The sequence below is a fragment of the Spinacia oleracea genome, chromosome 2, assembly GCF_020520425.1.
Source record: "Spinacia oleracea cultivar Varoflay chromosome 2, BTI_SOV_V1, whole genome shotgun sequence".
In the NCBI taxonomy this organism is placed as follows: domain Eukaryota; kingdom Viridiplantae; phylum Streptophyta; class Magnoliopsida; order Caryophyllales; family Amaranthaceae; genus Spinacia; species Spinacia oleracea.
In genome coordinates this window covers 96,039,278-96,060,653 of record NC_079488.1, presented here as the reverse complement: position 1 = coordinate 96,060,653, position 21,376 = coordinate 96,039,278, and the positions used below count along the sequence as shown (strand labels likewise).

The 21,376-nt window shown below is 36.7% G+C and overlaps 1 protein-coding gene across 3 annotated transcripts; it reads left to right on the top strand.

Moving 5' to 3' along the window:
• The first annotated feature begins 1,074 nt into the window (after window positions 1–1,074).
• Window positions 1,075–11,943, top strand: LOC110791481 (probable lipid-A-disaccharide synthase, mitochondrial). 3 transcript variants are annotated; one of them, XM_021996232.2, is made up of 9 exons: window positions 1,075–1,310; window positions 1,944–2,208; window positions 2,655–2,754; window positions 2,859–2,964; window positions 3,046–3,269; window positions 9,039–9,111; window positions 9,379–9,617; window positions 10,094–10,320; window positions 10,705–11,943. In XM_021996232.2, exons 2-9 carry the CDS (start codon window positions 1,967–1,969, stop codon window positions 10,874–10,876), a joined length of 1,383 nt encoding a protein of 460 aa, XP_021851924.1. In that variant the 5' UTR covers window positions 1,075–1,310; window positions 1,944–1,966; the 3' UTR covers window positions 10,877–11,943. The 3 variants fall into 3 exon arrangements, with proteins under 3 accessions (XP_021851924.1, XP_056693372.1, XP_021851923.1); XM_056837394.1 differs by having other exon boundaries at window positions 1,959–2,208; window positions 10,094–10,325; window positions 10,705–10,841; XM_021996231.2 differs by having other exon boundaries at window positions 1,076–1,310; window positions 1,959–2,208.
• Window positions 11,944–21,376: the final 9,433 nt, after the last annotated feature.

The following is a 21,376-nucleotide window of genomic DNA, read 5'->3' as shown; positions in this document are numbered from 1 at the left end:
AGGTTTTGGAGGTTTGATCTTCATCGCACCACCCCCACTCGAGTCAGCCCTTGCAGCGCGCATCAGTGTCGCACATTTGTCTTGGGCATCTTCAGCTTGCTTCTGGACAAAGTTGAGTTGTTCCTGAAGTGCCTCTTTCTCTTGCATGAGCTCATCGACCGCACCCTCGAGTATTTCTATCTCTTTGGCTTGGCCAATCACAATTTCCTCGAGTCGGGTCCAGCTCTCAGACTTGCCTTCTAGCCAGGCTAGTCTTTCTTCGATCGTTTCCATCTCAAATTGCTTGCTTGGGTCTCTCGATGCCTAGGTTTGAACCTTGGCTCTGATACCAACTGTCACGGTCCGAGTGTTTTGACACCGGATCCGTGCGGCGCGCTCTTGCCTATGGGACGGCGAGGGCGCAAGCCTTGTGCGGAAAGTGAATCTCAAGGCTCGGGGCACGAGCGGATGTCTGCTTTAGAATGGGCACTCTTGCCTATTGGCGACAAGAGCGAGGGTCGAGGGTCGATCGGGGCGCTTGTGTGCGCACAGCAGGCACAAGCGGGACCGACGACGAGAGTGTATCTGTTTTGCAAGGGATTTTGATGGGTCTTGGAAAGCTTAAAAGCATGCGACAGCACAATATCTATACAGGCTAGCAACAACACATGAATTAAGCAAATGCAACTTCTGATGAGAGGTATTGGTTCATACCCCTCATAGAGGTTTATTTTGAATTAGCTAAATTGTCCCAGTGAACACTGGAATTACAGTAACATAATAATTCTTCCTAAAGCCTAGAAAACTATTAGAAAGATCCTAGAAAGCAATAGAAAGGAGAAATACAAGTAAAGGAAGGTTGGATTCTAACACGGTGCATGTTTGTTAAGTAAAATTATTGATAACCTACTCTATCTTTCCCTCTAAAAAGATTTACAATTATTAATAGTTTAATAATATTAATCCGTGCATCGCACGAGCTTCTATTCTAGTAAGTCCTAAAACTGAAATTAAGCCAAAAAAAAAAAAAAAAAAACAGGGCCTCAAAGACGTCCATCGAGTGGGTTTGTTTAAGACATAAGATTTGAACCCGGACCTCCCACCTGAAAATCTGAAATTATGGTTTATGGAAATTCCTTGCTTGCATAATTTTTTTTTTTTTTTATAATCAAAGTAGTCCGTTAAGTCCCGCCTGAAATTACTGGAGCAAAGTTCAAACCCTAACCCCTAACACGCTCAGTGATTTGAGTGATTTCCTGTCGATGAACAAATTGGTTGCAAAGAGTTGAATTAATAGACGCTCTAATCATTCAATTAATCAACCGATAGAGGTACAGTTGCTTCAGCAGATTCTAGAGTTTTTTTACGTCAATTTTTCATTCATTATTTATTTTATTTCACATCATTTGACCCTAATTTGTGCAACTTCCGTTGTTCTTGAACTTGATAAACTACTGCTGATTGAAAATGAGATTCTGTTTAAGGTTTAATTTAGATTTGAAAGTATAGGGTGCAATATGCACAATTTGGTGCATAAGCATTAGTAATTAGTCAAGAGAATGTTCGAATGATGATTATATTTTGCTATTTTGACCTGAATGATTTATTACTGATTTACTGTCAATTTCCACTTGATTGTGAAATATAAGCAATACCATGATTATAAGTGTTGGATTTAACAGCTTTTTCCCGTCCCCGATTGTTTAATCGTAAAATCGTGGACTTGTTTTAGACCTGTTTTCATCATAAAATCATGGATTGTTTTTTACCTGTTTTCTCCGTTTGAATTGTATTTTTGGTGTTATGGTTCCTCGCATTTCTGAATACTGTTGTGAGCAAACGTTTATGGTTCTATTTGCTAGAATCGGCACTTAGTTAGGTTTGTGGGGGAAATTTTAACTTCTCTATGATCGTATTAGGGACATTGGTTTATAATTTTTTTGGTTTATGATCATTCTCTTTAGTATCATGTTATACAGATTACAGAATGTCGATGGTGTTGGCAAAGGCAAGGCATGTTTTGAGCAGGGAAGTGCTTAGGAACACTGGCTTGATAAGGAGATTTATGTCTGTTTCAAACAGGGCAGTTGTTGATTCTGCTGCTAAAGATGGGGAGCTCAGAGTGTTTCTAGTTGCTGGGGAGGTCTCTGGGGATTCAATAGGTGCACGCCTAATGGCTTCTTTGAAGAGGATATCGCCTTTTCCTGTCAAGTTTTCTGGTGTTGGGGGGTAAGTAAACAATTTACTCTGCACTATATCATCCCTCCTAAATAAGATTATCAGTGGCTTGTTTATAATCTGTTTTATTGGTGAGGTGCATGAATCGGTGTTCTTAATTTTTTAGTGTTTTTCCTTGTGAGTCAGTTTACTACAATAACAGGCTGAGAACTAATAGTTAAGTTATCTTATTTAGTTATGTTATGATTTCACTTTAAAGTGAAAATGTTCTGTGGGTTCAGTAACTTTACCAACCTCGTGCTTGTGTGTGTGTGTTTTTGTTTATGTGTGCATTTGTAATACTTTCCCATTTCTAAGATGGACTGTGAATCTGTGATCTATATTTCTTCCCAACCAGTTGTCATTAGAGTGCTACGAGAGGTTTTTCCAGCAATAAAGCTGCCTCATGTGTCCCATCCTGATTCTAGCTTAGATATTTTCTTTTATCTTTCATCCAGATCAATGATGTCTCAATATGGTTTGCGATCTCTGTTTCCTATGGAAGATCTTGCTGTAATGGGAATTTTGGAGTTGTTGCCATATCTTTACAAGATTAGAGTATGTATAACACTACTTTCTATATGTCTGCTCATTTGCCAAATAAAAACGACTCACTTTGTAAGTTGTGATTTGGTTCTAAAGTTTTGGTTATCAAATTGCAGGTAAGGCTGAAGGAAACAGTGGAAGCAGCTTTCTTGTTTAAACCGCACGTTGTTGTGACAGTTGACGCAAAGGGTTTCTCTTTCCGTTTCCTCAAAGAGCTACGAGGTATAACTTGGAGTTCAAATTATCTTAATTTTTTCTCCTAATTAATATGGTAATAGAAATTTAGACAAATTCCATTTGCAGCTTCTTATAGTGTGCAACAGTTAGACAGTCCTATGCATTTCCATTATGTCGCACCATCATTCTGGGCATGGAGAGGTGGTGAAGCAAGACTCAAGTGTCTATCTCAATTCGTAGACCATGTTTTATGTATTTTGCCCTTTGAGGAAGAAGTTTGCAGGCTAAATGGGCTAGCTGCAACATTTGTGGGACATCCAGTGTTGGAAGATTGTTTGGAGCTGAATTTAGTACGTCTTTTGACTTCTTAGTTTTAGAATGCATGTGTGTAGTGAACTTTTATCCCATGTTTCCTCCTTTGTGCTCTATATTGGTGGGAAAGATTTAGGTAGAAACTATCCCAAACTTAGACTAGGCATTGCTTTGGGGATCTTGTTGGTTGGTTTCTGTTGTATTAGTTGTTGAGCACTGCGTGAGCTTTAACATCATAATTGAAACTATATAGGTACCCGGGGTGTGTTTATTTTACTGTTTTTGTGTTTGTGTGCTTGCCCTTTTAAACCCTTTTCATTCCTCTTCCTAGTAGATTAAGAACATTTTACTATGTGATGTTTTTGGTCTAGAGACAACATGAAAAAACTGCAATATGGTAGACTCAACCCTAAATGATGTTGTGCACTGAAATATATAGTACAGGTTACACACTAAAACAAGGACAGCACTACTGTACAGCTCATCAATATACAACTAACCACTAGCAACCAACTGTACAATAAAAAAGCCTAACACTGTCTACAAGTTCGCAACTAATATATACCAAGCATTAATGGACTAAATTAGCGGCTAAGTAATTACTAGTAAGTTCATATTCTCTACATCCCTCTTCAAGTAGGAGTTAGCAAGTGAACAAGTCCTAAATTGGGAGATAGAAAATCATGCTGCTAAGAACTCGGGGATTTTGCGAGAATATATGCAAGCTGGAGTGTGGACTTGACATGAGAAGTAGAAATAAAACCAGCATCAATGGTCTCTCTGATGTAGTAGCAATCTAACTTTAGATGCTTGGTTCTCTCATGAAAAGCTGAATTATGTGCAATATATTCAGCTGACTTGTCATAGAACAAAGGAATAGGTTGAGGTATATCTTGAGACAAATCCTCAAAAATCCCTGTTGCCCAAGCTAACTCACTAGTGGTCTGTGACATAGCCTTTAATTCAGCTTCACAGGAGGATTTGGATACAACCTTTTGCTTCTTGGCGTTCCACGAAATCAAGGATGATCTCATGAAAACACAATAACCTGTCAGTGATCTCCACTGTGAGCATAAGTTCCTTAATCTGCATCACCCTAACCATAAATTTGATGCTCACTGTTGCTTGTATAAAAAAGACCTAAGCCAATAGTTCCTTTAAGATATTTCACAACATGCAAAGCAGCTTGCATGTGAGGCTTTCTAGGACAACTTAGGTATTGACTTAAGGTAGAGTACTAGAGTAATCTACCAATTAATCTTCCATATGGCTCGGGATCTTCCATAATGTCCCTTTCATAAGTGGACAGTTTCACCCCTTTGGGAAAGGGAAAACTAATTGTTGCACAATCACTCATTCCTGAATCATTCACTATGTCAATGGCAAATGGCATACTTCCGTTGATTAATCATAGTTCCCGTGTTACTTCTTCAATCTCCAAGGTCTTTAATGGTAAAGGCCTTGTCAAAGTGCTCTTTCATTTCCGCAATGAAATCTTCATTATCTCCTGTTACCAATAAATCATCCACAATACACCAAAATGATGCAATTTTCCATTTTTCTCTGTGATGAACATGGAGTTTATCTTTGTGACACAGTCTGAAACCATGGTGAAAGAGTAAATTTTTCAATTCCAAATTCCATTATCTCGAGGCTTGCTTAAGGCCAAAAAGACTCCTTTTAAGCTTGCAAATATTTCCTGCACAACCCTTCTTATACCCTTCTGGCATCTTGATGTAAATGTCTTCGTCTAGCTTTCCATGTAGAAAAGAACTGTTGATGTCCAACTGGTGTAACTTCCAGTTTCTACTTGTTGCCGAGACCATCAAAATTCTAAGAGTAGCAAACTTGGCTACAGGGGAAAAAGTAGCTTTGTAATCCTTCCCTTCAATTTGTTTATCACTATTAGCATCAAACTCCTGTTCTGTTGCATCTGTCCATTTCTTATCTTTGGCTGCTTCTCTATAACAGATAGGTTCTTTCATCAACGATATATTGTTCAGAGATATACCATAATCTTCTGTGTAGTAATCAAGATTATCCAAATCAGTAATGCACTAGATTTGCTCTTGCACCTGTTTGCATTTCAAAGACTCGAGTTTTTAATATCTGAACTTCAGGGGTACCTTCCTTTCCCTATCTCCTCTTCTCAAAATTTCTGCTTGGGGCTGACTGTAGCTTCAGTTTGCTGAATCTCATGACCAGCTTCAGGAAAGGCTACGGAAGATTCCTCTCCAGTAGTCCAGTTATATCAGGAGTTTGAGGTTCATGAATGAGAACCTCTTCATGTTCTATCACATCTCTTCTTCAATGTCCTGCAATTCATTATTGTTAGGATAGAAAGGAGTATGATCAAACTGATCAATCTCTTCATTCTCTTCATCATCATCAGTCACATTAATGTTCAAGTGAACATTTTCATGATTTTGAGCAAATTCAGCTTTAGTTTGTTTGTAAGGGAAAATATTTCCTTTAAAAACAACATCTCTAGTTATAAGAATATATTTAGACTCTATGTCATACAACCAGTATGCCTTCTGTCCACTAGGGTATCCTAGTAGGATACATCTGTTCCCTTTTGGAGTAAACTTGTCTCCTTTTCTCTGTTTGTTGGGTAGCATAACACAAGCATCTTAATATTGCACATGCGGAGTTTTTCGTATGGAGTTTTCCAACTTAATATTGCAGAAGGAAGTAAATTAATCATGTTGTTGCAACCAACATACATTCTATCTCATTTAAGTGCCTATGCTTTCTCTTCACCCTGCCGTTCTTATGTGGAACACCTGTGGCACTTCTCTGATGAACCATTCCTTTTTCTACAAACAACCTTGTACGTTCTGATTGAAGAATTTCAGTTCCATTATCACTTCTCACCACTTTCACTGTGGTACTAAAGTGATTTTCTATGCATGCTATGAAGGTCTTTAGAATTTTCCTCACCAGTTCTTTGTACGAAAGCAAACGAGTCCAAGTTACTCTAGAGAAATCACCTGGATTGTTAAAAGATACTGTGCTCCTATCAGTGCTTGGGTCCTATAGAGACCCCATAAATCAATGTGCACTAAATCAAACATGTTGCTTGCAATTGAAGTACTAGGATAAAAAGGCAGCTGTGATGTTTAGCCACACAACAAATGTCACATAAACATTCATTCAAATCCTTACAATCACAAAATTCCAAATGTTTCATCTTGGATAAAGATGTATGTTCTAATCTTTCATGAATAAGGCTTAGATTAGGTTTAGCTTTACAACTAAAAGCCTTTTTCTGGTTAATTGCTGCTAATTGCTTATTTTCATCTTCTACTCTCCTTTGAGGCTTCTTTCCTTTCTGCAAAATCTTCCCCGCTTCATTCAAGTCCAGCTTGTACAGTACTCCAAATTGTCTTTCCAATTCCTAGAACTCTGCCATCAGAAAGGTCCTAAATACATATTCACGAATCACCATTAGTGAATTCCACTTTCATCTTTCCTTCTTTCACAACTTTGCTGACAGAAAGAAAATTATGCTTAAAGTCTGTTAGATAGAAAACATTTTAAAGCACAAATTCAGTGCTTAAAACAACAGTGCCTATTTCTCTCCCAATTCTTACGGTTCCATCTGGCATGCCTACTGTTACCTCCTTTCTTAAGTGCTTTAGTTCATTAGAAAACTCTCCACTGCTAGCCAAATGATCTAAAGCACCTGAATCTATTATCCAGGACTTCTTGTCAAGCACCTCATAATAAGAATAAAGCATTAGAGGTTGTTATCTTACCTGCAAAGTTTGAGATGCTATTTGTATCTGAAGTAATTGCCGAGTTCTTATTCTTTAGGGCCCTTTGAACCTCCTGCACAACGTTGCTCACCATATCATTGTTATTACCTCTGCTAGATTCTCCTTGAGTTCCTAAGTCGAGAGGTGTTTCTTGTATTGACTCAGTCTCAGAGTTGTTGACATGGGCTACAATGCTGCATATCTGGTTCCATCTTTTCCTCTAGGTGCAGGATTAGTCTTGAACCGATCTGGATACCCATTTAGCTTGAAGCATTGGTCTTTTGTGTGCCCACTCATCTGACGGTGGTCACATTTCTTCCTCGTTTTCTCTTCTTTTGTCTTCCTTCTTTGTCCAACACCATTTTGAAATTTATTGCCTTGGTGAGGGATTAGTGAAATTCTGCTTTGGCACAGCCAACACACTTGCTTCTGTTTTGCCTTCCACTGCACCAGAACTCTATTTCTACTTTTCTTTTTGCAGCACCATTTGGTGTGCCTTGTTCACGGTAAAGGGTCCATTCCAATTCTATTCTGCTAGATTATCATAGTTATCACTCAGTCCCATGAGAAAGTCTATTACGTTATTCTAAGCATCTCTCTCCATGAGTTTCTTCATCATTTTTCAAGTACAGTTAGCAACAATTCCACAAGTGCACTCGGAAATCCCTCTATACGATTAAGTTCATCCCAACAGTTCTTAAGTTTCCCATAGTAACCAGTCACACTTGGACTGTTTTGTTGCAAGTCACTCGTTTTCTTTTTAAGCATGTAAAGTTGTGGTGCAGTAGTTTGCCCATACCTTTCACTAACTCATCCCAGAATTCCTTGGCTGAATTAACAACCAACATTTGTTCTGCTATCATGCTATGTTAGGTGCTACACTAGCAGAAAAGCAAAATCTTATCACGTAATCGTTTCTCACCCATTTATTGTAACCAGCAGAAGTAGGAGAGGGTTTTGTGGCAGTACCTTCAATGAATCCAAGTTTGTTCTTGGCACCCAGAGCCATACTCAAACTCCTGGTCCAGTTGATTTAGTTGCTTCCATTGAAACTCATTGGCCCTAATGTGCTATGCCTATTAGACTACTCTGAACTTCCCAAGTAATACTGTAATACTCATCTGCATATGGAATGACAGGTTCTTTCCAGCCATGTTCAAAGCTCAGAACTTGGAAGGAAAAATATTTTGTTTTGGTTTTGGAAGGTGCAAAATTTATCACAGGTTCAAGCTTTGACAAATAAACTGTTTTAAATGGAGTGATTTTATGGAGTTTCGAAAGACATAAGTGTTTTGCTCAACCTGGTGAGTTCTGATACCATGAAAGAAAATGCAATCTGGTAGATTCAATCACAAAGAATTCTGAAGAAATTTTCAGATGGAGGCGATTTGTTTATGGGGCTCTCAACCCTAAATGCTTGTGTGCACTGAAACATTTAGTGCAAGGTTACAAACTACAGTCAAAACAAGGGCAGCGCTACTATACAGCTCATCAATATACAGCTAACCACCAGCAATCAACTGTACAATAAGAATAACACTGACTACAAGTTAGCAACAAACATGTACCAAGCATTAATGGACTAAATTAGCAGCTCAGTAATAACTAGTAATTACATATTTTCTACACAACAGCACTACTTAATCATAGTAGTATAGACTTATAGTACAAAACAGGGGAATTCTTCTCATGGATTTCGTTGGGCTTAGATTCACAGAAACATTCCCAAATGATATTCTAGGGCTAAAAGTATTTCTGCTGTGAATTAGAGTTTCTGTTATTAGCCTGCAAAATTTTCCAGGCAGGATTTCTTGCTGAAGTGTTAGTCATCTAAACAGTTGAAGCCTTGAAGATGTTAGGCAATAGCCCAGCAGTGTTCATTTACTTGATTGATAACTATTCCACAATAGCTAGTGTCTTGAACTTTTAAATGATTATATTTCTGTTATTTCTAGTATTTCATGCATCGTCATTCTTGAAGGTCCTTTTCTATTTTTGTTCTTTTAAAGGGAATGCTATGCTTTTTTAACATACTTGTGAATTTAGGGGAAAGACACTGTTGACTGGAAAGTTCACACAAATAGTCAAGACTTCAGAAGTAAATTTGAAATTCCTTCAGGTACTGATAGTCTAATATTGGTGATAATAGTTGATGTTTGTTAATTGTCTGATTAATGCATTGCATGAAAGAACCTCAATCCACTTTTTCCATACACATTTGTATATTGAACGTCCCCAAACTGACATAATAACTCTTAGCTGATTCTGAACCTCTATGTCTTTGATTATTTATTTGCAATATTGTCGTATGTGATTTATTTTACTAGACTGGCTTTTTAATCAATGTTAATGACTACTGTTGTCAACATTTGTTTTTCCTCCAAAGGAGCCAAGGTTATAACGCTGCTTCCTGGTAGCAGATTACAAGAGGTAAAGCGTATGGTTCCAATCTTCTTGAAGACCATGGAGCTTTTGAAGGGCTCATTTCCTGACTTGAGAGCGGTCATGCTTGTCGCTTCTAATGAGCACGTGGAAAATTACATAAGTAGATTGATTGACCATTGGCCTGTGCCTGTCATCCTGATACCTGGGAGTTCATTAGGCCAAAAATATGATGCATTCAGTGTAAGGATGTACAACTTTTTTGGCAAAATTAGTTTCTTATGGGTTATGAGTGGCACCCTCCTTCCGCCTAGGCGCCACCAATAAGGAAACAGTGTATTAATGAAGAAAAACTGAGGGTAGAGTAAAACAATACAAGTATAAAAAAGAACCTCTATCAAAAACATGGGTCATTTCTGTACGACTACCTCCTTTTGGAAATATTAGTAGTGACATGTGCAGATACACTATTCTGGATGTCCAAGAGAACTTGTCTTTGTAAAATAGTAATGGTTTATTATGATTACTTAGATTGAGTGATGGGAATTTGTATAGACAACTATCATGAAGTCATTTTTAGGGTATATTCATGTTATAATCAGGCTGTGGTATAGAATCTTTGTTGGCATTCGATTTGGCCTTTTCAATCTTTGGTTGCAAGACATTTCTGGAATTGTTTATCAGCTGTTTACAATGTTTGTTGTCACAACATTTCACAGGCGAGTAATGCTGCATTATGCACTTCTGGAACTGTTGCTGTGGAGCTGCAACTTGCGAGATTGCCATGTGTTGTTGCTTACAGAGCCCATATCTTAACAGAATGGTTGATCCGGTACAAAGCCAATGTGCCATACATGTCGCTTCCTAATATCCTCTTGAATTCACGTGTCATTCCTGAAGCTCTTTTTGACACATGTACACCCAGAAATTTGGCATCCACACTTGTGTAAGGTTCTTGAACACTGTCATGTCCATGGTATTTCTATTTTTAACTACTAAAGTTGTAGCGAAGTTGAACCGTAAACCACTTGCTAAGTATAACTTCTCATGTGATTATTTCAGTCTCTAATATAAGGATCCACTTATTGAATTATTTCACTTTATTCAACATTATCCAACTTTGTCTTCATATCTAGATACTAAAGAGCCATTTATCATGCCTAGTTGCTAACTTTTACATATTTTGAGGTTTGAGCTTAGTTCATTTATTTATCTGCCAAACATGGAGTTAATATCCTTATGAAAGTTTCTGAAATCTGTTAGTACGTATGAGGAAATGCTACGTAGTTTACAAAGCATTTGATATAGATGTTTTAATCCCTTTTTGCAGGAAACTAATCCAAGACGAGGGCCTTAGAAAACAACAAATCAAGTCTGCTGAGACGGTTATCAGGCTTTTGAGTCCTCCGATAAACAGTATTGCACAAGATGATTTTGGAAATACTTCACAACCTAGTATGATTGCTGCGTCGACTATATTGCATTACGCAAGGAGCCATTAGCTGTAACATTCGTTTTATTCTAGCCAACTCTCCAAGAAACCAAAAACTCCCCCTTTGACTACAGAATCTTTTCCTTTCAAGTTGTGGTTGTTCTCCAACATCAGCTACCCATCTGTTTTTTGTGCATCATAAATTTCCCATCTAACCATTAACCAGATCTTGACCATTTTATTCTCTCCATGTCAAAGTAAAATGGTGGTCACATCTTCGTTTGCTCGCTCTTGAGTCTTGATGGATGGTGATCAAGCAGATGCAGGGAAAGAAAAGGTGCTGGCAGCTGGCGATCATGCCAATGGAAGATCTTCAGGCAATGTAAAACCTTTAGTAGACGATGATGCTGATGGTTCAGATCGTGAAGACCCGATAATGGTTCCGCTAGTATCCCACTCCGAGCCGTCCGAGAGGCGTTGTCATGGCACACTACATCACTACTTTGAAAGATGAAAGGTAACAAATGGTAAATCCGTAAATAAACTCAAAGAGTCCAGCCCAACAACTAGAAAGCTGACCTGCTGATTGCTGCTGGTGAAAGCGGTTTGGGTGATGCAAGGCAATGGCTGTCAAATCGGGTCATTGGTAATTTCGGATAGGGTATAATCGGATAATGCTTTGTGCGGGGTCATTAGGCTCATGTGGATTGGCTATGAATTTGCTTTCTCCGGTCACTTCAATTTTTGTCAGATGTCGGTCTTTTGACAGCCTAGGTGATGTTTGGTTGCACTTGGGAAGTTATATTTCCCTTGTATTTGCAATTCCCATATGTTTTAACTTCCTAGGAATTGAGCATTCTTGTTTGTTTTGAGCATAGGAAGTTAGAATTCCAATGGGAAGTTCTACTTACCTAGGTAGGACTAGGTAAGCAACTTCCACCATTTGAGGGGAAGTAGAACTTCCTAGGAAGTTTCACTTCCTATGCTCATGTCAACCAAACAACCTATTTACTCTTCACTTCCTAGGAAATGAAACTTCCCATATAATAGAATGTCAACCAAACTAGCCATGTCAGCACTGTTGTATTATGGCGTATGGAGTATTCAAATTTTCTCTATATATCTTTTCAAATTAAACTTTTGTCTATAGTTAGAAATGATTCTAGAGCGGTATTAGTTTTATATGCACACGATGCGTGCCTGTAATTAAAATGTATCCTCACTAGTACCTATTTGGTTAATTACTTTTTTCTCATAATTTTAATGAAATACTCATCTTTTTCAAATAATAAGGAGCAACAAACAGTCAGTTCAATATCATGGTTAGTTTTCGATTTTCTATTTTATATTTTTAGAAGCCATATGATTTAGATTGAATGAATGAAAAAAATAGTTATAATTGATAATTATATTAATCATGATGATTTTGAAAAATGTTAACAAAAACTAGTAAATATTACTTATGGTTTCATATTTGTTTTCTTTTTAAACTGAAAACAAAAAGTAATACCAAACGAGTCCTAAGTATGTAAAACTTAAAGTTAGTAAATTATACTGGATGAAATAATTATGAATAGTGAAAATATAAAATTTTCTTAGATTTTAATACTTGATAATACGACATTTATTAATCAATTAATCACAAACCAAAGTTTATTTTTTCCCAAAAACATTATCCTTCACCAAATTCAATGTTAGATTTACCAAAGTTAAACCATATCTCCTCAATCATTTTCTATTTTTGTTGTAAAATATAGCCTAGCATTGGTTGTATTTGTTAGAAACATTTGATTATTTTTAGAAAACTTATTCCCACAAAATAAGTAAAACTAATGGTAGAGAAAAGAAACTAAAAAAAACCTCTCTTACACCAAAAAATCTTCACCTTTAAATTCGATGTTAGTCTCTATATAATCTCCATCATTAGCAACTCATTATATAACCATAACCAAAACTTGAACATATTATTTGCCTCATATTCGGGGAAAATGGGTATCACAAGAAGAACAATGGTTGTTTGCTTGGGAATGTTTTTAGTGTGTTCGCTGTTGATGAAAGGTATGGATGCAGCTCAAGCGGTCGCAACTCCGGAGAAAGAAAAGACGGTGGCGGCTGTTGATGGTTCAAGAGGCTGGTCTGAAGACATAACAGACCCTTCATCAGACGAAAGCGATGAAAGTGTCGAGACTAAATTTGAAGGTGATAGTACCTCCGATGACACCCCCAGGACCATTGTTATGGGACACTAATTTTATTTATCATGTTCTTTACCTTCATTACTAATTTATTTATTTTCATACTTTCATCTGCTTATGATTTTTCTCTTGTATTATCATTGTACTAATCCACCACCATTTAAGAAATTTATGTTGTTATTGTATGATTATATTTTAAAATCTTTTTAATTATTTTTTTAACATTGAATATTGTAAATGTTTTTTTTTTTTTTTTTTGACAATATCTAAAGGAAAGCAACAAACTAAAACAAATTACAAGAAAACGATAAACAGATTGACCGGCATTTGTTAGCAATCTCATGTGCCCTTTGAACTTGTTGTCGTTCCGCCTTAATGATAACACATGCTTTGAAAGTAGATGTCACTTCTTTGATTTCTGCCACCGTCCACATTATGGTGACATTCTTCTCCTTAGATGGTGTTTCTTTAAAGTTGTCGAGTCTGTTAGGACTAGAACTTCATCAATCATTTGTTCATTACACCATTGGATACCACTAAGGCAAGCCTGAGCTTTCGATTGTAGGGGCGTGTAGGCTAGACCATAGGATCCAACCCCATCTCTAGTTGCTCTTGATGAAATACCCGAAATTACCCATCCTGCTCCTGCTTTCTCTTTGTATTCTTGTCCCAAGAACCATCGACCTGCAAAAAAAAGTTAGGAAAAAAGGAGTGTTCTCGTCCAAGTTGTACATAGCGAAACCCCGGAGGTTGAACTAGTTGTTGGGAAGTCATAGAGGGGTCGCCATCTCCGAACCCGAATTGGGTATTTTTGTAGATATTGCAGTTACTAACTCCCTGAGTAACACCAATTAACACTCTCCTCGCATGACCTGCCTCGTTGGAGTAGATTCTAGAGTTCCTAGTAATCCACAAACTCCATAACATTGCCACAAAGATATCAATTCTAGAGCTATATTTACCATCCTCGCTATGGAAGAGCAGGATATATCGCTGGAGCCATTCATCAAATGAAATAGATCCATCATTATCCGAGCAAATTGCAAGGGTACATAACTCCCAAGCCAATTTTGCAAGGCTACAAGTTCGAAAAATATGTTGGGTTGATTCACTAATTGTCCCAAAATAGTCACACTCATTGTTAACTTCAATTCTACGTTGAGCAAGGTTATCCTTGACAACTATTGCATTGTGAAACAGTTTCCAAAGAAAAACCTTCCATTTCGGAAGAATATCCTTAGTTTCCAAATCATCCTTGAGAAATTATCTGTTTGAGAGTGGTCCTCTTGCATGAAGTCGGAAAGGAAAGCATACCCTGATTTAATAGTAAAAATTCCGGATGGACGATGTTTCCAATATCTGAAATCTTTAACATTCGACTTGGGGATTTCCAAAGTGAGAATTTCCTTCGCATCGGACCATTCAAACCTTTCCCGAATCAACCTCGAATTCCAGGTCCTCTCTTGACTGATAAAGTCCTTAACAAGCCACTTTCTAGCTGGCAAGATTCGTTGGTTGGATTTGAACTGTGGAATTGCTCCATTTACCCAAGGCATGCTCACTGCCTTGACTGCATTTCCATCCCCTATTTTCTACGCCATACCTTCGTCAAATTTCCTCACTGCATCACATAAACCCCTCCTCCCCCACGACAATCTCTACCTTAAAACCATTGGATTACTACCCTTGCACACAAAACATCCTTGTGCACTAAATTAAACAAGGCTTTTGAAACCAAGAGATTTGGTCTCTGGTGAAGTCTCAACTCTTGCTTGAAAAGCAGTGTATCATTTAACATGCTTACTGATCTGATACCCAGTCCACCCAAACCTTTCGGTTTCTGAATCATGTCTCTGTTAACCCAGTGAATACCCCTGTCACCATTCAAAGCCTCCCAAAACCTGCTAATTACTGAGTCAATCCTATTTGCAATCGGTAGTGGCAGCTTAAAACACCGCATCACATGGGTAGATAAACTTAGGAGGATAGATTAAATCAAGATGAGTTTCGCTGGTTGAGAAATACGAAGGTTAGCCTAAGATAGAACCTTAGTAGTAATCACACTAACCAAAGGTTGAAAAGACGTCGATTTCCTCCTTACCAAGCCAATTGGCACCCCCAAATGGATCCCAACATTATGAACCTTCGTCATTGCCAAAAAAAAAAAAATCAAGTCTTCCTTCAAGTGTAGATCCGTCTTTGGAGAGAACTTCACAAAAGATTTTAGATAATTTAGCTTCTGCCCCGAAACTTCCCCAAACCTTTCCAAGATACCAATCATGTTAGTACAAGAGTCCACACTAGCCTTGAAGAAAAACATGGCATCATCAGCAAAAAGTAGGTGGGAAATAGAAGGTGAACGTCTCGAAATTTTGATTCCTTGGATTTGTTTGATATTTTCAGCCATCAAGAGCATACGAGAGAGAATATCCATACAAAAAATAAAGAGATACGGAGATAAAGGATCCCCCTGCCGTAAACCACACGATGGTTTGAAGGATGTCGATGTTTTACCATTAACCAGATTTTTGTAAGAGACCGTCAAAATACATTGGTGAATGAGATGAAGCCACGATGGGGGAAAACCATACATCCCAAGCACTTTTAGAAGAAAAAGCCAATTCACCCGATCATAAGCTTTTGACATATCCAATTTAAGAACTCTTAGATCATGTTTATTCCTTGTATTGATGACATGAAGGAGCTCATGGCTTAACATAACATTGTCTTCCATATTCCGGCCCCGTATAAAGGCATGTTGGTAATCCGAAATTAAAAATGGCAAAAGATCCTTCAATCTATTCACCATAAATTTGGAAATGAATTTGTAAATAGCGTTGCAAAGACTTATAGGCCTAAAATGTGACGCAAGTTCCGGACTTTCCACTTTAGGTATCATGACCAAAAGGGTCTGGTTCCACTCTTTCAACAAAAACCCTGTTGAGAAAAACTTTTGGACTCCTTTTATAACTTGACTCCCTACTCTATCCCAAAATACGTGAAAGACAACAATAAACCCACCTGGCCCCGAAGATTTTGCATTATGTATTTGAAACATCGCTCTCTTTATTTCAACAGGTGTGAAATTAAGGAGCATTTAACAATTCTACTTGCCGATCTGAAAGTGTCGGAAGGTCTAGCTTTCTCAACACTAGGTCCACCTTTTGACCATGGTCATCATTAACAACTGGATTTAACATTGTTGAGCAAGTTGACTATTAAACTAGAGACTCACTCCTGGTCCACACATCTCCATCATCTTTTAGTGTTAAAATTTCATTTTTTTATTTCCTTAATCTAACCCTTCTATAAAGAGTGGGAGTGGGGGCAATCCCTCTGCTTTATCCATTTTTCCTTCATTCTTTGTTGCCAAAATTGAAATTCGAACTTTGCCAATGGAAGCCAGTCATTAATCAATTCAATATGTGAAGTGCAGTAAGAGACAGAAGATGTATCACCTGTCATATTATTGACTGCTTTCATGATTCCCCTCCAGTTGATCCCCCATGATTTCTTGTGTTCAAGACACCATCTTTGTAATAGTGTACGAATAAGTTGGAGATTCTTAGCCAAAACAAAACTTCTCGAACCATTTTGGACTTAGAGCTAGTTATCATAGACAATATCTTTAATTTTCCTAAGCTGAAGGCATCATGCTTCGATTTGTTATAGCCTTGTGGAACTGGTAGGGAACACCTTCGTATTATAAATAATCACAGCATGATTCGAGACAAGGATAGGTTCATGAATGACCTTTCCATTAAGAAATTCATCAAACCAAGAGTTCGAGACATAAGTTCTATCCAGACGTTCCATTATTAATTTTCCATCTTCTCTTTTATTGCTCCATGTGAACAGCGGTCCAAAAAACGGTATCTCCGCAATATCTAATTTCATTCTCCAATTAAAAAATGCTTCCACACCTCTTATACGACTACTTCCTCCCAATTTATCCTCCAATTCCTCAAGCTGATTAAAGTCTCCTATAATACAATTAGTCAATAAGGAAATAAATGATGAAAGCTCATCGCAAATAGCTTGTCTCTCTTCCACATCCGGGTTCCCATACACATACACAAAATATCTGCTTCTTCCATTACTTTCCACAACATTACAGATCATAGCATTGCTTGAAGAGTACAAAAGGTTAGTAATGGCTCCATACCACACAAAAACAGCCAAACCCCCCCTTACTACCATCCGCATCTACACCAAAATAAGAGTAATCTATCTACAACATCATCAGAATACATTTTTTTTTCAGACAGGAAAAGAAAGTGTGGGTTCTTCGATCTACAGAGCCACACTAAGTACGGAATAGTAGGGGATCGAGGATCGTTAAGTCCCCTACAATTCCATGACATGATTTTCATAATAATTTTGGGGGCTGATCTGGTCCATCCACCACACTTATATCATTTTCCTTCACCAAAAACTTAGCCAGGAGAACCTATTGTACGTTCACTTCCATCTCGTCCAGTCTTAGCTTGTAAGCCGATGTCACCTCTTCACTTCTAGCTCGCTTTCCCCTGTCAACCCAGACCATAGGCAGAGGTGAAGGAGCTCTTTTCATCTTGATCTTGCCACCCCCACTTTCCATCTTACGTTTTTCTTTTGCTTCAAACTTTGCATTGACCTTAACACCCCACTAACGGGCCATATCCACATCCGAGAAGGCTTTGGAACGCAGATTCAATCCCTTACTATATGTACTCCATAGATTGAAACCCCTTTTATCTGACCATCCTCTCAATGTTCTTGACCTCCACCCAATCTAGCTCAAACTCACTCTTCCTTATATTGGATAGCCAATTTCGGTCCATTGGGCTACCATCCTGCCGAAATTTTCCACACGACCTTATGTCATGCACCTCCTTTCTTTCACGTTTTCCCCTAACGTTCTCCACAGAAACATTGTCAAAAGGAGAAAGATCAATGAATATTGTAATTGTTGTGACAAATAATTCTTTAAAAAAAAATTCAAAATCTATGTTATTTATAAGATTACATTCGTTTTCTCAAGTTCTATTAAGTTACTGTGTAGCAACATAAATCAAGAGATACTCAAAGTTAGGACCACCAAGTTCATACTTTACATGTAGGATGAGAGAAAGAGAGAGTAGGATAATTATAAAATATGATTTGGTCTCACAAAGTGGAGAGGGAGATAATAGAACATGAAAATAATAATTTCATAATGAAATAAAGTAAACGTGAGTAGAAACTTAGGAAACACCTCAAAACGAAAAATGCCTAGAACTTAGAAGAACAACGAGAGAAGCAATTTTATTTGATGAAAGGTAGATTTACTCATAATTTGAGTTTATAGCAATTAATCTTAAAAGCATTTTCAATTGAGGGATAAAAAAGGAACTCGAGAGGAGAGAGGATATTGTGTTAACAAAACCCCAATATATGCATTTGCGTAAAATGATTTTTTTTTTCAAGAGTTATCAAATTTGATAACTTTTCTAATAGTCTCAAAACTTTTAATAGAAATATGGAAACTTTATTTTTGAAAATATGAAATTATAAATAAATGTGAAGTGCATAATTATTTTTAAAGACTTGTATAGGAAAGTATCAATTTTATTTTATTTTTGAGTCTCTAAGAAAAAATATTTCGAGTCATCTCATCTATACTATACTAAACGTAACATATTAAAAAGTGTTTCTAAGGAAAACGTGACACATGTAACCCGTTGAATTCCAAGAAACATGTCATGTCACCTATTTAATTAGCAAGTAACGTGACAACAAAAAATGTGCTTATATAAAAATTTGAACTTGTGAATAACAAAAAATTGACTATAAGTATTACCACTTAAACATAGTTGAGTTGAAAAGATGAATGTCTAATTTTACTACTCCACTTTTGATTTTCACTATGTGGTAATTATATAAGACAATTAAAATATTGTTCAAGAAATAATTCAGCAACTTTACATATGTGGCTTTGAAAATATTAGCCTTTTTTTTCCAATTGAGATGTATAATAATACTACCAAACTTTTTGCAAAGACTTCTTTTTTTTGTATTTTAAAATATTCGTACATGCTTATTTTACTAATTACACTAATATGTTAAACTGTGTTTCTAATCAAGTATACATGTCACGTGGAACTCTCTCATATGCTGACAACTTATCACCTCATCAATTCAGAAGCATGTACGACATGCATGTTACAATATATAAATAAAAGTTTATAGCAAGGTTTGAACCGCAGACGAACAAGAGCTAAATTGGATAACTAACCATCTCAACCATCTATTAATTATACTTTCTCAATTCATTAAAATATATTTAATTTAGACAAAGTGATTGTTTGATTGTACTAATATTTTCTTTAGTTTAATGATATTGACTTTAATTTTGTTAAAAATTATTTAAGTACAATTTATGATTAATAGAGATATAAAACAACATTACTAAAAAAGACAAAACACAAAACATGATCAAGATGAAGTAAAAACAAATATCTTGCATATCTATATGTGAAAATAAAATATGATATCAAGTATCATCCCGGAGCATATATTGTCCGGGCCACGCACTTGTTAAATTTTAAAAGGTTGTTATAAAGTTTTGAGAGTCAAATTGAGCTAACCAATGAAATGATCTAAGTTATTCTCAAGCAAAAGATATTTTTTTGCGCTTTTCTAAGGAGGGTATGTGGGAACTTGTTAACATTCATCTACATTTTAAAAACATAGGATTTCCTTGGCCGAAAATAGCCATTTGTTTTCGAAATTTTGGCTATTTCTAGCACTTAGTCTTTAACTTCTTTATGTGTGTTTGATTGATTTCAACAAAACTATTAGTTTATGAGTTGTTTGAGTTTAGTATAATGCCATGCTCCGCGTGTCACGAGATATGGGGCGTTCTAATCGAAGGCTCATACTTTTCGGCCTCTAGAGTTTTCTTGAAATAACATAATAAGTTTTTTTGAAATATTGAAAAAATTCTGCGTGGTTTTTTCTAAAAAATCGGAAGGTTCCGCTCCGGGCTTGGACCATATCTCCCGAACAATCTCGCTAATGTGTCTACTAAACTATTTCTTTGGAAAGCTCCTACTAAGATGAGAAATTCCCCGATAAAGCTGCTAGTACGAGCCTGCTTCTAATCCCATTTCTACTGGAAATGCTTTTAACAACGTTGTTATCCCCATGAAGACTAGCTAATCTGGCTGCATTGAACATGCTCTTCTATTCGTTCCACTAGAGTTGCTAGTCTAAATGAATTATCTGACCAGAACATAGTACTGTTGGTGGAGGACCGTGAAATTGGTTAATTCATTAACAGAGATTTTATATGGGGATCGCAATAATTATCAACTTTTTGAACGCAATTAGATTAAAATCGTGCTCAACTATTTGTAGGGGTTTACAGTTAAATACATAACATAATATCGGAATAACCCCAAAGCCAGGAAGCATGTATAAAGTACAGATTAAGCATAACTTACGTTTGTAGCGTGTTTTTCCCTTAGTTCAAGAACACGAACAAGAACTCCAAATGTCGTTCCTCTACTTGGTTTACCGACACGTTCATATCCATCTTGAGATTGATGGCTTAGATCTCCTTCAAGATATTTTGCATTTTGGGAAGAACACACTTTGGAGGCAAAGTAGAATTAGGGTTTTACTTTTCCTCTAGGGTTGTGTGTACAATCTGAATTGTGTGTATGAAAAACATGTATTTATTACTTTTCCTCTAGGGTTATGCTATTTTGAAATTTCCTTATTTTACTTATTCATTTATTTTAAATTTTACTTATTTTGATTGGTGACAATGACGATCTACTACGACCATTCATGTTAGCCGACCCCAAATCATTTTGAGACTAAAGATTTGTTGTTGTTTCTAGAGTATATAGCCAATGATGACATCCCCGCTGATTTCACATTTTCACCCAAAAGACAAAAATGACACCCCCGCTGAGCGGTGACTAGGGGTGTAAATTGGATAGACTGGATTGGACTTTGCCAAGTCCAAATCCAATCCAAAAATTTTTGGACTTGGATATTTGAGTCCGAGTCCGATCCAAACTTTTTTCAAGTCCGATCCAGTCCGATCTATAAAAAAATTCTTGAGTCCGAATCCAGTCCAATTCGATCTGATTTTTTTTGAAAAAAACTTTATTTTAATTTTTTTTCTAAAATGTGAAACTCAACTAGTTTGAACATAAATGAAAATAATACTAAATTCATAAAAGAATTCAAATAATACACACAAAATAGAATTTACGAGTATTAAAAATTGGGTAAGAAATACTTTAACACCTATAACTACATGTCACTTTTGCATAAAGGGAAAAAAAAATATCCATTAAGAAATAGATATAATTGCAAGTAACATTATGCCTTACACATCT

Excerpts from the sequence above, each read along its gene's own strand:
- LOC110791481 (XM_021996232.2), top strand. The coding sequence starts at position 1,967 with ATGTCGATGGTGTTGGCAAAGGCAAGGCATGTTTTGAGCAGGGAAGTG. Across the intron at positions 3,270-9,038 it reads ATTGTTTGGAGCTGAATTTA|GGGAAAGACACTGTTGACTG; the intron begins GTACGTCTTTTG and ends TTGTGAATTTAG. Across the intron at positions 9,618-10,093 it reads AAAAATATGATGCATTCAGT|GCGAGTAATGCTGCATTATG; the intron begins GTAAGGATGTAC and ends AACATTTCACAG.